This window comes from Oncorhynchus clarkii, chromosome 11 (assembly GCF_045791955.1).
Source record: "Oncorhynchus clarkii lewisi isolate Uvic-CL-2024 chromosome 11, UVic_Ocla_1.0, whole genome shotgun sequence".
NCBI lineage: Eukaryota > Metazoa > Chordata > Actinopteri > Salmoniformes > Salmonidae > Oncorhynchus > Oncorhynchus clarkii.
In genome coordinates, this window is record NC_092157.1 from 18,976,658 (window position 1) to 18,993,633 (window position 16,976).

The 16,976-nt window shown below is 44.1% G+C and overlaps 1 protein-coding gene across 1 annotated transcript in view; it reads right to left on the reverse strand.

Annotated features, from left to right (window-relative positions):
• Positions 1-7,403: 7,403 nt before the first annotated feature.
• LOC139420325 (catenin (cadherin-associated protein), delta 2a) overlaps positions 7,404-16,976 on the reverse strand; it is a 383,017-nt gene continuing 373,444 nt past the window's right edge. The window contains exons 22-25 of the mRNA XM_071170302.1: positions 14,090-14,216; positions 11,358-11,489; positions 8,655-8,731; positions 7,404-8,187 (exon numbers count right to left, since the gene is read on the reverse strand). Coding sequence (XP_071026403.1) covers positions 7,867-8,187; positions 8,655-8,731; positions 11,358-11,489; positions 14,090-14,216 — 657 coding nt within the window. The 3' untranslated portion in view covers positions 7,404-7,866. The remainder of the gene's footprint in view (positions 8,188-8,654; positions 8,732-11,357; positions 11,490-14,089; positions 14,217-16,976) is intronic.

Genomic DNA, 16,976 nt, shown 5'->3' on the forward strand with positions numbered 1-16,976 from the left:
ACAGAACAGGTAACAGTAGTGCTAGACAGAACAGGTAACAGTAGTGCTAGACAGAACAGGTAACAGTAGTCCTAGACTGAGCAGGTAACAGTAGTCCTAGACAGAAGAGGTAACAGTAGTGATAGACAGAACAGGTAACAGTAGTCCTAGACTGAGCAGGTAACAGTAGTGATAGACAGAACAGGTAACAGTAGTGCTAGACAGAACAGGTAACAGTAGTCCTAGACAGAGCAGGTAAGAGTGGTGATAGACAGAACAGGTAACAGTAGTGATAGACAGAACAGGTAACAGTAGTCCTAGACTGAGCAGGTAACAGTAGTGATAGATAGAACAGGTAACAGTAGTGTTAAACAGAACAGGTAACAGCAGTGCTAGACAGAACAGGTAACAGTAGTGATAGACAGAACAGGTAACAGTAGTGATAGACAGAACAGGTAACAGTGGTGTTAAACAGAACAGATAACAGCAGTGCTAGACAGAGCACGTAACAGTGGGTAGACAGAGAGATAACAGTGGGTAGACAGAGCAGGTAACAGTGGGTAGACTACACTGAGGTATGTCTGTCCTGTCGGTCGGTCTGTCTGTGTTTGGCTGGGGGTTAGTGACCACAGCTAAAGAAAAACACAAAGTCCCAGAACGATTGCTATGTGTGTGTGTGTTCGTGTGCCTGGGAGAAGCTCTCTCTGTGATGGTTTACAGAGAGACAGAATGGGGACGTCACAAGTTAGTGACTATGCCTCATCTGACAAGAACACACGTTCTCTCTCTCTCTCTCTCTCTCTCTCTCTCTCTCTCTCTCTCTCTCTCTCTCTCTCTCTCTCTCTCTCTCTCTCTCTCTCTCTCTCTCTCTCTCTCTCCCTCTCTCTCTCTCTCTCTCTCTCTGTAGGGGGTATGGTTTCACAGCAGGCTAAAACCAAAGACTAGTTTCTGCAACGGTAAAGAATAACTGTCTATTCTTGTCTCCAATGGGTAACACTCTACTGTACTGTCATGCTTCATTCAGGGTGAGGAGATTCCATCTGACAGGACACCTCATGGTGTGTGCTTCTATGTGTGAAGTAGGAGGAGAGGGAGGGACACAATGATGACATTTACAAATATTCATTGTGTCATTTTCAAAAAGTAATAGCGGCCTACTAAATGTGTCCCCTTTACTGTGGCATCTGGCATGTAATGAACACCAGGCTAAAACCCCTGTTTAGGTCCAAACCATTCCCTGCCAGTCACATCTTACAGAGTTTAGGTGCTGTGCATAGCAAGGTTTAGGTCCAAACCATTCCCTGCCAGTCACATCTTACAGAGTTTAGGTGCTGTGCATAGCAAGGCTATTTTCCACTATTCCTCCATTCATGTTGCTATTCCACACACCAGAGGTTTTGTATTTAGCTCATCAGCAACATTAATCATTCCTATCGTATGCGCCCGACGCCAGGTTCCTAGGCAGAGCTCAAATTGAACCGTCAGGGTTTCTAACATGGCCCTAAACGAATCACACAGAGCAGTCTGGGCTCTTCTTTCTCACTGCCGCTGTCGTCTTTTAGTCCCCCTCTTCTCCCATTTCTCTCAGCTACCCTTTCTTTCTCCCTCTTCTCTCTCTCTCGCTACCTCCCTCTGTCTTGCTCCATCTGATTTTCTCTGTATCTGGACCCTGGACCCTACCTCGCTCCTAAAGCGGATTAGAATTCTGTTTCTCATACATAATGCTGATAGGTCTGTCTGTCTGTATCTTTGGCACACTGCTGAATGCTCATCTTTGTTTAATCAGAAATAGATATTTGTTTCAAACCCTCTAGACTGAACCACCACGCGTGCACACACACATATGTGCATGCCATAGGTGAAATTTCCAGAACAGTTTGGTTTGTCCCCTCTACCCCCCAATCATTTATGTTAAAAGTGTTTCGGCTTGTGGGTCCCCCCAGATAGCATACAAACACGTCAAAAGCAATGGCAAAATGTGTAGAATTGCAGAAAATTAGCTTTAACTATCAACTTTGGGTGCGAAAAAACGGTCCAACTCCTCTTCTTTCTCAATTTTCTAACAGAAACGGGGTGTGCCTTTGGTGGTTCATCGATGTGTCATTCTTGTCATGCACACCATGACCCAAGTAGCTAGTTTGTTAGCTAAGTTTGCCACTTTGTAGCTAGCCAGTAACTCTTCCAGTATGCGTTGACGTCATTCACTCATTCATTCACTCATTCATTCTGTAGCCAACTTTCTTTTGTTTTTTAAGCATTCAATGATCTGGTATGATGCATTGATCAGTTATACAATTTAAAGATGTTGTTTTTAGCATTTTTGCCCAAAGTCAACCTTTAAAGTAACATATATTATAATATATGTTAATTCAATATTTCAATTCTTGGGGGGGAGGCCTTCCACTTATCCTTCCACTTATACTGTGTATAATTGCAGGAAATGTGTTTTAAAAGAGGACCCCCTGGACACCCCATCCACTGTTCGCCCCCCAATTATCTAAACCACAATTTCACCCTTGACGCATGCACATGCACACACCCATCCACGCACACACCTCCTCTGTGCCCGAGGTTTGCCACGGCTCGATGGGCAGAGGCGAGCATCAGAGCAGAGAGGAACAGTACAGCGTGGTACCACGTCCCCGGCGGTGTCTGTCTCTGCCGTGTTTGAGGCATAAAATGGAGGTGAAATTGAAGAGCTATTTTCATGCCACATTACCACCACCCATCCACTGTGGGACTACTTTCTCTGACAGTGTCTAACGTGTCTAATTATTGTGAAGGGTAATAATCACGACAATACAGTTATCGCGGAGCACTACATTGGATCACAGCAAGGAAATTAGTTCTAGTCAACTGTCAAAGTGCCACCACCTCCTTCTTCCGCTCTTCTAAAACACTTCCAGGCTGGCTTTGTAGCCAGGCACCGAGCTCTTTGATGAAATGAATCAAATGTGACTGCAGGGGGAAAGTACCAGGAGAGTTAAAGGGTCTGTCTATATCTTGTCACTGTTGTTATTCATCTATAGAGTGGTATGTAAGGGATTATCATTCTATTTGAAACATGTCTATTACTCCATAGTCAGTGTATGCATGGCTAGAATGCATCAGGTCTGTGGATACATTTGTAAGCTATCCACATTATGACAGAGCCTATTTTCAGTTGGACATGTAACAACATGTCTGCTGGCCCAGTCCCCAATGGAGGTGTTTATGAGTCCAGATGTAATCAGCTGCTTGTCAGTGGAGCCTGTCAGGGAGATAACACCATGTGGCATGTGATTTATCTGCAGGGCAGCAGGGAAATAGCTTTCAGGACGTGGACCCACACACACACACACACACAGCAGTAGCAGGGAAATAGCTTTCAGGATGTGGACACACACACACACACGCACACACACACACACACACACACACACACACACACACACACACACACACACACACACACACACACACACACACACACACACAGGATAAAAAAACATAATCTTAGATCTGGGTAAATGTGGTAGGATGTGATAGAAAAGGATTGGCCCAGGATGGGTTAAAGTGATGAACTACTGTCTAAACATCCTCTGTACTTATGCCCTGGCAACTCAATGTTTCTTCCAACCTCAAGGGAGTTTTTAAATGTCACTGTCGACCTTGGCTTTCACTTTTGGAAGAAGTTCAAGTGACTTATATGACTTTGAAGTAATTAATAAAATGTGAATAATAAAAAAACTATCTTCATGACTTAGCTGGTGAAATAAATGTTGAATAGGTAGAATAGATTGCAAAGAGTCTTTTATTTACCTGGTGTTAAAGGTAGCATCCACACTCAGTAAGGTCTTCTAATAAGCCAGAACACACGACATCACAACGCGCACCATAGTGTCAACATCATCACTATCATCAGCTAGGTTCTGTTGGTTCTGCTACGTTCCAATATCTACTCTAGCGTACTGCTTAGAATGTATGGCCAAATAACTAGTATGCTAGTGTGAATATTGGAACTGAGCTGTCTTCTCAACAGGGGGTTCAAACTTCATCATCATCGTCATCATCAGTACAGTCACGTGAACAGAGTCATATTGTACATGGTTTTTTTTCTCTCCATAAAACATTGTTGCTTTTAGTGACACCGAAACCTGCACATAAAAAGTATATGTATGTATATATATATATATATATATATATATATATATATATACACACGTATATGGAATGACATCAAACACACATAAATCATGTGTTTGATACCATTGTATATATATATATATATATATATATGCAGTGCCTTCAGAAAGTATTCACACCCCTTGACTTTTTCCACATTTTGTTGTGTAACAGTCTGAATTTAAAATGGATGATATTGTTGTTTTTGTGTCACTGGCCTACACACAATACCCCATAATGTGGAATGATGTTTTTCAATATTTTTTTTTTTACAAATTAATAAAACATGAAAGCTTAAATGTCTTGAGTAATAAGTATTCAACCACAGGAGGTTGGTGGCAGCTTAATTGGAGAGGATGGGCTTGTGGTAATAGCTGTTGTGGTATAGGTGGAATGGTATCAAACACATGGTTTCTATGTGTTTGATGTCATTCCAATAGTGCCGTTCCAGCCATTATTATGAGCCGTCCTCCATTCAGCAGCCTCCGCTGTAGTCAACCTCTTTGTTATGGCAAGCCTAAATAAGTTCAAAAGTAAAACTGTACTTAACAAGTCACAATAAGTTGCATGGACTCCCTCTGTATGCAATAATAGTGTTTAACATTATTTTTGAATGACTACCTCATTTCTGTACCCCACACATACAATTATCTATAAGGTCCTTCAGCCGAGCAGTGAATTTCAAACACAGATTCAACCACAAAGGCCAGGGATGTTTTTCCGTGCCTCACAAAGAAGGGTTAAAGATGGGTTTTTAAAAAACACATTGAATATCCCTTTGAGCATGATGAAGTTATTAATTACACCTTGGATGGTGTATCAATACACCCAGTCATTACAAAGAAAATTATTCCTATTATTCCTAAAATTACACCATGAGGCCAATTGTGAAGTTAAAACAGTAGAGGGTTTAATGGCTGTGATAGGAGAAAACTGAGGATGGATCAACAACATTGTAGTTACTCCACAATACTAACCTAAATGACAGAGTGAAAAGATGGAAGCCTGTACAGAATAAAACATATTCCAAGCATGCATCCTGTTTGCAATAAGGCACTAAAGTAAAACTGCTAAAAAATATGGCAAAGCAATTAACCGTTTGTCCTGAATACAAGGTGTTATGTTTGGGGCAAATTCAATACAATACATTACTGAGTACCATGTTCCATTGGTTCATTTACTTGGTTCATCACGCTCTAGCGACGCCTTGTGGCAGGCCGGGCGCCTGCCAGCTGACCTCCGTCGTCAATTGAACAGTGTTAAGCGGGCGGGTGTTAAGGAGCGCAGTTTGGCGGGTCATGTTACGGAGGACACATGACTCAACCTTCCCCTTTTCAGAGCCCATTGGGGAGTTGCAGCGATGAAACAAGATCGTAATTGGGGAGAAAAAGGGTGGAAAAAATAAATGCAAATAAATTACCTATGGCAGACTTGAAAACACAGGGCTTGAAGAATTTCAAAAATAATGGGTATAATGTTGCACAATCCAGGTGTGTAAAGCTCTTAGACTTACCCAGAAAGACTCCCAATCGCTGCCAAAGTTGTGAGATATTTCTGTATTTCATTTTCAACACAACACGCAAACATTTCTAAAAACCTGTTTTCACCGTCATTATGGGGTATTGTGTGTAGATGAGTGAGAAGAAAAACATATTTAATCCATTTTGAACTCAGGCTGTAACAACAAAATGTGGAATAAGTCAAGAGGTGTGAATCCTTTCTGAAGGCTGCGTATATATGGATTTGTCATTCATGTCAGTCAAGTGAATTTTGCTTTGGGTTGTGTTTTGTAAAATCTGACTCTTATCTGGAGGGATGCCTCTTCTTTCAGACAGTGATCAAGACACACACCCAAACGCGCACACACACACACACACACATACACGCTCAACTAACATAGGCAGGTCTGTTCATTTACGAAGGAGACGTACGTACCCCTTTCTATAGTGATACCCCTCTGTAGGTAGTGTATAACTTACTCCCATCAAAACCAAAGCAGTTACAAACAAGAGAGAGAATGACTGGTCATGGTCTGTAAACGTCAACTGAGAGTCCCATACATCCTCCAGTCTAGGGCTGGAACCAGAGAGGGCAAAGTTTGGCACAATGTCACTTCTCTCTCTAATGTACAGTGGTGGTATGTACAACCTAGTAGAACGTCTTAGAAAGCAGAAGGTTGGTTCTTGTACACGGGACAGATTGTATCATGTAACTGTGGATGACAAAACCATTTTAATTCAGAACCTTTAAATACTGTATCTTCAAAATAAAATATCAGTGTGTGGAAACGGAGAAACAAGAAACGTATATTTAAAATATCTACATCTAATTGTTTAGGCAGTGAAAAAGCAGTCTGTCAAGAAGGAGTGTGGAATGATGTCATCGGTGTTGTAGTCGGTCTTGAACTGCTTTGGACAGACATTTTTCGTGATCAGAGAACAGACAATACTGCTAGTCAACCACTGGCTGTTCAAACAGATGTGGTGTGGGAAAGGGAGACAGTGATCATTGATAGACATTGTTCCAAATGGTGTGTGTTTTCTTCTCAGCCTCCCATGTTACAGACTAACAATATGCAGTGGTCGGTCGCTAGTGACTCGTGTAATATACACAATACCACACAAGTCTCTCAACTGTCACTGTACTGTACACCAAAAATACTATACATCCACAACTTAAAAAAATACAAATAAAAAATATGTGAAAATAAAATGGGTGGAAGAGTGTTCTTGAATAGAGGACATTCCATAGAAAGGTGAAAGTCAATGTAATGAATGGGTGGAAGAGTGTTCTTGAATAGAGGACATTCCATAGAAAGGTGAAAGTCAGAAGTCAATGTAATGAATGGGTGGAAAGCTGCTCCCTTAGTTTTTCCTGTAAACATCCACTCTTGCCTTGAGCTTGGTGTATTCCACTCATCCCTCTCTCCCTTCTCTGTTCTGTCGCTTTTCATCCCGATTAGCCAAAGAACCCTCACCGCCACTCTTCCTCTCCTCCATTTCTCAACACCTCGTCTCTTCTCCTCCTTCCTGAAGGTCAATGTAAGAGCCCTCCGTCATCATTCACTTGTTTTCTCGCTTTCTTTCCATCAAGGCCTTCACTCTCTCTCTCTCTCTCTCTCTCTCTCTTTCTTTCCATCAAGGCTCTCTCTCTCTCTCTTTCCTCTCTCTCTCTCTCTCTCTCTCTCTCTCTTTCCTCTCTCTCTCTCTCTCTCTCTCTTTCCTCTGTCTCTCTCCCTCTCTTTCCTCTCTCTCTCTCTCTCTCTCTTTCCTCTGTCTCTCTCCCTCTCTTTCTTTCTCTCCCTTTAGACATATCCATACATTCACTTTCCCAGTGGAACAAAGCTTTGATCAAACTGAACTGGCAGAAAGAAAATGTATTGTGGTATTCATGCACATGCACAGTCTCTCTTCACGCCTCAGTCCCTTACAACCCCCTGGCACCTCCCTCCTCTACCCCCTCAATCTCTGCTGCGGTTAGTAACTAATATTAACCTCCCACTCCCACCTTACTCTACACCAGTGTTTTCACTCCCAGTCCTGGAGAGCTACAGGACCATGGAGGCTTTTGTTCCAGCCCAGCACTAATAAACCTGATATCCTAAAAACAACTGTTCATAAGACTTTAATTACTTGAATCAGGTGTTGTTACTGCAAGGCTGGAGCTAAAGCCTGCACAAGCCTATGTCTCTCCAGGACCAGAGATAAGTTGTGACTCCTGTCTCTAGACCCAGGAGTCAGGCGAGGCCGGGTAGTGGCTGGTCTCGTAGTTGAGTTCGGAGTAGGGCCGGGATGCAGAGTAGAAGTCCACGTAGTTGCCGGTGGATTTGAGGCCCAGGTGCATCCGGAGGTCAGTGGCAGCCTGAGACGGGGGCTGGGGGAGGGGCTGGTCTGGAGGCACGAAGAAGGAGTCATCCAGCATGCGGCCAGGGTTCTGCGGCGGAGGGAAGGATGGAGGGAGGGATGGAGGGAACGTGTCGTATTCTTTTATAGGTGTAGAGGAGCAGTCTGCCTGTGGAGCTATGGTCATGGGCTGAGGAGGGATCTGGAGAGGAAATAAAAACTAATCACACATCAGAAACTATACAGTTAGTTTCATCTTCCAAAATTGTGGCTGTTTTAACTTTACGTTGACACATTTCACAGAGCCGTTTAATTGGTCTAACTTCATCTGAGGTGATAAGATAAGGTTTTTAATTGGATAAGCGCGGGGTGTGGTTTCAGGTTTCCACGGTTTCACGCTCTCCAGTTTGTGGGCGGGGCATTGGTGAAGATTCCGGAACACATCAGAGCTTATCAGAAACTCCACCTTCCTGAAGACGCCACCATGACAACCATCACCATGGCACCAGATGCCAAGGAGGTAACTTGCTAACAAGACGTGCCATAAAAATCTGTGTGTGTCTGTGTGTGCTTGCAGCAATGTGAGTGTGTGTGCATGTCTGCATGTGCATGTATGTATTTGTATGTGTGTGTGTGTGGGTGTGTGTTTGTAGTTGTACTGTAACTCACCTGGTTGTGTTTAATGTCGTCATTAGCAGTTACATAAGAGTTCCGGAACAACGTGGATGTTCCACAGGAGATTTGGACTGAAAGAAGAGAGAGATGGTGTCAGAGAGAGAGAGAGTGTGTGAGAGAGAGAGAAAGAGAGAGACAGTGTCAGAGAGTGAGAGAGTGTGTGAGAGAGAGAGAAAGAGAGAGACAGTGTCAGAGAGTGAGAGAGAGTGTGTGAGAAAGAGAGAGATAAAGAGATTGTGTCAGAGAGAGAGAGAAAGAGCGAGAGAGAGAGAGAGTGAGAGAGAGAAAGAGCGAGAGAGAGAGAGAGTGAGAGAGAGAAAGAGTGTGAGAGAGAGAGAGAGAAAGAGTGTGAGAGAGAAAGAGAGATAAAGAGAGCGTGTCAGAGAGAGAGAGGGAGAGAGACAGAGACAGAGACAGAGAGAGAGAGAGAGAGAGAGAGAGAGAGAGAGAGAGAGAGAGAGATAGGGGGAGAGAGAGAGAGAGAGAGAGGGATAGAACATTTGTGAGTGTAATGTTTACTGGTCTTTTTTAAATTGTTTATTTCAATAGCTTTGGCAATGTAAACATGTGTTTCCCATGCCAATATAAGCCCTTTTAATTGAATTGAGAGAGAGAAGGAAAGAAAGACAGAAAAAGTAAGACAAAGACTGAGAGAAATAGATGGAGAAGATGTGTGAGAAAGAATACTTATATTAAAGAGAGAATGTGTCCTTCAGCCTGAGAACATGTCAGAACTTCTGATGAAAACATCAGTCTTTAACCTGAGAACATGTCAGAACTTCTGATGAAAACAACATCAGCCTTCAGCCTGAGAACATGTCAGAACTTCTGATGAAAACAACATCAGCCTTCAGCCTGAGAACATGTCAGAACTTCTGATGAAAACAACATCAGCCTTCAGCCTGAGAACATGTCAGAACTTCTGATGAAAACATCAGTCTTTAACCTGAGAACATGTCAGAACTTCTGATGAAAACATCAGTCTTTAACCTGAGAACATGTCAGAACTTCTGATGAAAACAACATCAGCCCTCAGCCTGAGAACATGTCAGAACTTCTGATGAAAACAGCATCAGCCTTCAGCCTGAGAACATGTCAGAACTTCTGATGAAAACATCAGTCTTTAACCTGAGAACATGTCAGAACTTCTGATGAAAACATCAGCCTTCAGCCTGAGAACATGTCAGAACTTCTGATGAAAACATCAGTCTTTAACCTGAGAACATGTCAGAACTTCTGATGAAAACAACATCAGCCTTTAACCTGAGAACATGTCAGAACTTCTGATGAAAACATCAGTCTTTAACCTGAGAACATGTCAGAGACTCTGGTGAAAACAACATCAGCCTTTAAGTCACACAGTTAATTAGTGACAAAATGTCTATACAGAATGCAAGTTTAAACTAGTAATTAGTGAATGCCTCTTAATTAATGAGTTAAGAGAGCTATAGGAAACTGCCAAAATAAAGGGGCGTTGGGCCACCACGAGCCAGAACATCTTCAATGCACCTTGGCATCAATTCTACAAGTGTCTGGAACTCTATTGGAGGGATGCGACACCATTCTTCCATGAGAAATACCATCATTTGGTGTTTTGTTGATGGTGGTGGAAAACGCTATCTCAGGCACTGCTCCAGAATCTCCCAGAAGTGTTCAATTGGGTTGAGTTCTGGTGACTGAGATGGCCATGGCATATGGTTTACATCGTTTTCATGCTCATCAAACCATTCAGTGACCACTTGTGCCCTGTGGATGAAGGCACTGTCATCCTAGAAGAAACCACTCCCATCAGGATAAAAATGATCAGTCAGAATGGCTGTATTGGCGATTACCTTGTCCTCTAAGGGGTAGAGAGGACCTAAACCATGCCAGGAAAATGACACCCCAGACCACAACAGAGCCACCAGAACCCTCATTTACTGCAGTTACCTGTATATTACAATAGTAATAATAATAGATGGATTTTATATAGCACTTTCATTACAAAGACAATATCAAAGATGCTTTGAAAACAAAACTAAAACAAATGTAGGATTCTGGATGTGGCAGGTCTTGACTGAGGCGATGGACAAGTAAGATAGCTAATTGTTGATGATTTGTGTATTATACAGATGTACCTGGCGTAGGATACAGTAGCCTGTTGAGTTTCACAATAAACCGTTTGAGTCAAGAACTCAAACCTTTGTCCTGGACATTATTTTATTTGTGATCTATTGAGGTTATTATATGAGAAAAACTCAGCAATAGATAGAGAGAGGGGGGAGAGAGAGGGAGGGGGGAGAGAGAGAGGGAGGAGGAGAGAGAGAGAGGGGGAGAGAGAGCAGAGAGAGAGTGAGGGGAGAGAGAGAGAGGGAGGGGGGAGAGAGAGAGTGAGGGGAGAGAGGGGAGAAAGAGAGAGGGAGGGGAAGAGAGAGGGGGGAGAGAGAGGGAGGGGGAAGAGAGAGGGAGGGGGAGAGAGAGGGAAGGGGGAGAGAGAGAGGGAGGGGGAGAGAGAGAGGGAGGGGGAGAGAGAGGGAGGGGGAGAGAGAGGGGGGAGAGAGAGAGGGAGGGGGAGAGAGAGAGGGAGGGGGAGAGAGAGGGGGGGAAGAGAGAGAGGGGGGAGAGAGTGGGAGGGGGAGAGCGAGAGGGGGGAGAATGGCGGAAAGAGATGCGTAGATAGAAAGTAATAATCTATTCTTTATATCTCCTCTCACACACCTGCCATGGCGTCTTTCCGGGATGTGTGCTCTCCTTTGTTGCTGTGGAAACCTGCGTTGGTTGCCGTGGAGTCGTTTTCGGGCTTGTGATCCTTCATACTCATCATCTCTCTGGGAGAGGCTGGGGCGCTTACTGTATTACACACACACCGGTCAGACACACACAATCACACACACACACACATTACTCATCATTAGGTATGTTTAGTGTGACAGCCCGAAGGTCGTCTCCTGCAGGTCAGAGTAGCACACAGTAATTCCCTTGAAAACCCTTACTCACACGCACACCAGAACACACAGACACTCACTCACAGGGGGCATGTGATCTCCTCTTACAGTCCCCTGAAAATGCTTACCCACACACTACAGTCTCTATGATACTGCTTACCTAAACACTCTTATCAAGTGAATACTTCATACATAATATCAACTGCTCACCTACACTGCATTAAACCATCCAGATCAGAGAAGGCTTTAAGTAGCATGTTCATCCCTACAAGACTACACTATTCTATAAATATAAATAACCTAATAGAAACATACACAACGTACTGTTCCTTACTAGAACAAGAGAGAGAGGAGGAGAGGAGGGGAGGGAAGAGGAGAGGTGGGGATGGGTGGGGAGAGGAGGGGTGGGGAGAGGAGAGGGAGGTGGGGAGGGGATGGGAGAAGCAGGGAGGGGAGAGGAGGGGAGGGAAGAAGAGAGGAGGGGTGGGGAGAGGAGAGGAGAGAGAAGGTGAGAGGAGGGGGAGATGTGAAGGGAGAATAGAGGTGGGGAGAGGAAGGGTGGGGAGAGGAGGGGTGGGGAGTGGAGAGGAAGGGTGGGGAGAGGAGGGTTGAGGAGGGGAGAGGAGGCGTGAGGGGAAAGGAGGAGAGAGGTGGTGAGAGGAGAGGGGAGAGGAGGGATGGGGAGAGGAGGGGAGATGGGAAGGGAGAGTAGGGGTGGGGAGGGGAGAGGAAGGGTGGGGAGAGGAGGGTTGAGGAGGGGAGAGGAGGCGTGAGGGGAAAGGAGGAGAGAGGTGGTGAGAGGAGAGGGGAGAGGAGGGATGGGGAGAGGAGGGGTGGGAAGGGGAGGAGAGGGGAGGGGAGTGTGACAACCCTGTGACAGCAACTATGTTAAACGGATAATCACTACCGTAACACAACACCGTTAGATCCCGTAACCCCGGAGACCAAGCTCATCACTGTTAGATACGGTTACCCATGGAGATCAGGTCTGAGAGCTATCAGCATGGTACAGTGAGCGCCAAGGGGCTTTGAAAGGTCACACACGCTTGCACAGACACATGCACGCACATGCACACACACTCACAGTTAGAACAGGCATGTGAGCAGGATCAGTCAGTTACTCTGAGATTGTCTGAGGAGAGAAACAGTTCAGCCATGAAACCCTTATCATTTACTACAGTCCCATGGAGACAGTGTGTGTGCATGGGCCCCTAGGTCAGGGTCTCTCTTGGCTAGTGTTAATCACAGAGAACAGACAAGGTCCTACGCTTGAATGATGATGACGCACACATCTCTCTCTCTCTCTCTCTCTCTCTTTCTCTCTCTCTCTCTCTCTCTCTCTCAATCTGCTTTGATCGGTCTCAGAGGCTAGAAAACATGGTTGTAGCAGATCCAGAACAGCATGTACTGGAGAGCAGGGGAACAGAAGAACGAGGGAACCATGCAACGCAGGAATAGAGCGTGATAAAGGAGAGAGCAGAGTTTCTATATCCCTGTAACGATTGTCGTTGGTGGAAGGAGAGGAGGACCAAAGTGCAGCATGGTAAGTATCCATAATACCTTTAATAAAGATGAATACACAAACAAAACAACAAAACGACCAACAAACAGTTCTGACAGGTGCAACAAACACTAACCAGAAAATAATCACCCACAACTCAAAATGGGAAAACAGACTGCCTAAGTATGGCTCTCAATCAGAGACAACGATCGACAGCTGCCTCTGATTGGGAACCATACCTGGCCAAACACATAGAAAAAGAAAACCTAGACCTACAACATAGAATACCCACCCACATCACACCCTGACCAAACAAAAAATAGAAACCTACAAAGCAATCTACGGTCAGGGCGTGACAATCCCTCTAAGCTCCTGATTCTCAATGTCAATATTCAAAGTTAGTCTCATCTTCCCCTCTCCTCCTCTTACAACTTACGTCATCATGTCTAACTTCACTCCTCGGGGAACTGTTATCACTACTATACCACACTCTCACTTGCAGTATGATAATAATACTGTTCTTAGTAGGTGCAGAGAAATGAAGTGGCAAGACATAGTGATGTTTTTTTCATTGACACACAGGCACAGACGCGCACACACACACACACACACACACACACACACACACACACACACACACACACACACACACACACACACACACACACACACACACACACACACACACACACACACACACACACACACACACACACACACACCATTAAGCAGGGAAGCTAGTTGCTCTGAAGCAAAGGCCAGGGCCAGTTAAAGAGTCCACTAAGCCAGGGGGAGGAAAAGCACTTTTCTGCCTCATCACCAGGCTAAATTCGCTGTGGAGGAAGGACAGCCACAGGCAGGCTAGCTGTATTTGATACCGTTCCATTTATTCCATTCCAGCAATTACAATGAGCCAGTCCTCCTACAGCTCATCCCACCAGCCTCCTCTGACACACACACACACACACACACACACACACGCACACACACACACACACACTGACCTGAGCGGTTGTTGGGTGAGGTTCGTACAGGGGACACAGAGGGGGTGCGAGAGGAGGAGTAGGGTCTCTGTCTGTCTCTCTCTATCGTAGAGGCAGAACCAACAAAGTGATACTGAGATAATCCATCCTGTAGGAGAGAGAGAGAGAGAGAGAGAGAGAGAGAGAGAGAGAGAGAGAGAGAGAGAGAAAACAAAAGTGTGAGAGAGAAACTTGTTAGAATCGCCCTGTAAAGTACACATATTGAAAAATCTATCCTACAGAACATACACAGACAGATACAGTGGGGAGAACAAGTATTTGATACACTGCCGATTTTGCAGGTTTTCCTACTTACAAAGCATGTAGAGATCTGTAATTTTTATCATAGGTACACTTCAACTGTGAGAGACGAAATCTAAAACAATAATCCAGAAAATCACATTGTATGATTTTTAAGTAATTAATTAGCATTTTATTGCATTACATAAGTATTTGATACATCAGAAAAGCAGAACCTAATATTTGGTACAGAAACCTTTGTTTGTAATTACAGAGATCATACGTTTCCTGTAGTTCTTGACCAGGTTTGCACTCACTGCAGCAGGGACTTTGGCCCACTCCTCCATACAGACCTTTCGGGGCTGTCGCTGGGCAATACGGACTTTCAGCTCCCTCCAAAGCTTTTCTATTGGATTCAGGTTTGGAGACTGGCTAGGCCACTCCAGGACCTTGAGATGCTTCTTACGGAGCCACTCCTTAGTTGCCCTGGCTGTGTGTTTCGTTGTTATGCTGGAAGACCCAGCCACGACCCATCTTCAATGCTCTTACTGAGGGAAGGAGGTTGTTGGCCAAGATCTCGCGATACATGGCCCCATTCATCCTCCCCTCAATACAGTGCAGTCGTCCTGTCCCCTTGGCAGAAAATCATCCCCAAAGAATGATGTTTCCACCTCCATGCTTCACGGTTGGGATTGTGTTCTTGTGGTTGTACTCATCCTTCTTCTTCCTCCAAACACGGCGAGTGGAGTTTAGACCAAAAAGCTCTATTTTTGTCTCATCAGACCACATGACCTTCTCCCATTCCTCCTCTGGATCATCCAGATGGTCATTGGCAAACTTCAGACGGGCCTGGACATGCGCTGGCTTGAGCAGGGAGACCTTGCGTGCGCTGCAGGATTTTAATCCATGACGGCGTAGTGTGTTACTAATGGTTTTCTTTGAGACTGTGGTCCCAGCTCTCTTCAGGTCATTGACCAGGTCCTGCCGTGTAGTTCTGGGCTGATCCCTCACCTTCCTCATGATCATTGATGCCCCACGAGGTGAGATCTTGCATGGAGCCCCAGACCGAGGGTGATTGACCATTATCTTGACCTTCTTCCATTTTCTAATATTTGTGCCAACAGTTGTTGCCTTCTCACCAAGCTGCTTGCCTATTGTCCTGTAACCCATCCCAGCCTTGTGCAGGTCTACAATTTTAACCCTGATGTCCTTACACAGCTCTCTGGTCTTGGCCATTGTGGAGAGGTTGGAGTCTGTTTGATTGAGTGTGTGGACAGGTGTCTTTTATACAGGTAACGAGTTCAAACAGGTGCAGTTAATACAGGTAATAAGTGGAGAACAGGAGGGCAGGTCTGTGAGAGCCGGAATTCTTATTGGTTGGTAGATGATCAAATACTTATGTCATGCAATAAAATGCAAATGAATTACTTAAAAATCATACAATGTGATTTTCTGGATTTTAGATTCCGTCTCTCACAGTTGAAGTGTACCTATGATAACAATTACAGACCTCTACATGCTTTGTAAGTAGGAAAACCTGCAAAATCGGCAGTGTATCAAATACTTGTTCTCCCCACTGTACTCTTGAAGCTAGGGGGCACTATTTTTATGTTTGGAAAAATAATGTTCCCAAAGTAAACGGCCTCAGGACCAGATGCTAGAATATGCATATAATTGACAGATTAGGATAGAAAACACTCTAAAGTTTCCAAAACTGTCAAAATATTGTCTGTGAGTATAACAGAACTGATTTTGCAGGCGAAACCCTGAGGAAAATCAAACCAGGAAGTGGCTTCTATTTTGAAAACCCCATGTTCCATAGCCTGCCTTTGCTCCATTTAAAGGGATTCAACCAGATTCCTTTTCCTAACGCTTCCTCAAGGTGTCAACAGTCGTTAGACATAGTTTCAGGCTTTTATTTTGAAAAATGAGCGAGAACGATAACATCGCATCATTGTATGGCCGGCTGCCAGCAGCGTTTTGCTTGGCGCAACAGAGTTTGGGCAGCCATTGCCATTCCCTCTCCTACTGAAAAAGACAGTTGCGGTTGATATATTATCAATTATATATTTTAAAAACAACCTGAGGATTGATTATAAAAAACGTTTGACATGTTTCTGTGGACATTACGGATACTATTTGTAATTTTCGTCTGCGTTGTCGTGACCGCTATTTAGTGTGGATTTCTGAACATAACGTGCCAAACAAACGGAGGTATTTTGGATATAAAAATAATCTTTATGGAACAAAAGGAACATTTATTGTGCAACTGGGAGTCTCGTGAGTGAAAACATCCGAAGATCATCAAAGGTAAACAATTAATTTGATTGCTTTTCTGATTTTTGTCACCAAGCTACTTTGATGCTAGGTTTTCATAATGTTTTGTAGAGCGATCGATAAACTTACACAAACGCTTGGATTGCTTTCGCTGTAAAGCATATTTTCAAAATCTGACACGACAGGTGGATTAACAAAAGGCTAAGCTGTGTTTTGCTATATTGCACTTGTGATTTCATGAATATAAATATTTTTGTAATATTATTTGAATGTGGCGCTGTGTAATTCAGCGGTTGTTGATGACAATTATCCCGCTAGTAGCGTCAAGAAGTTAAAATGTCTTCAAAATTAA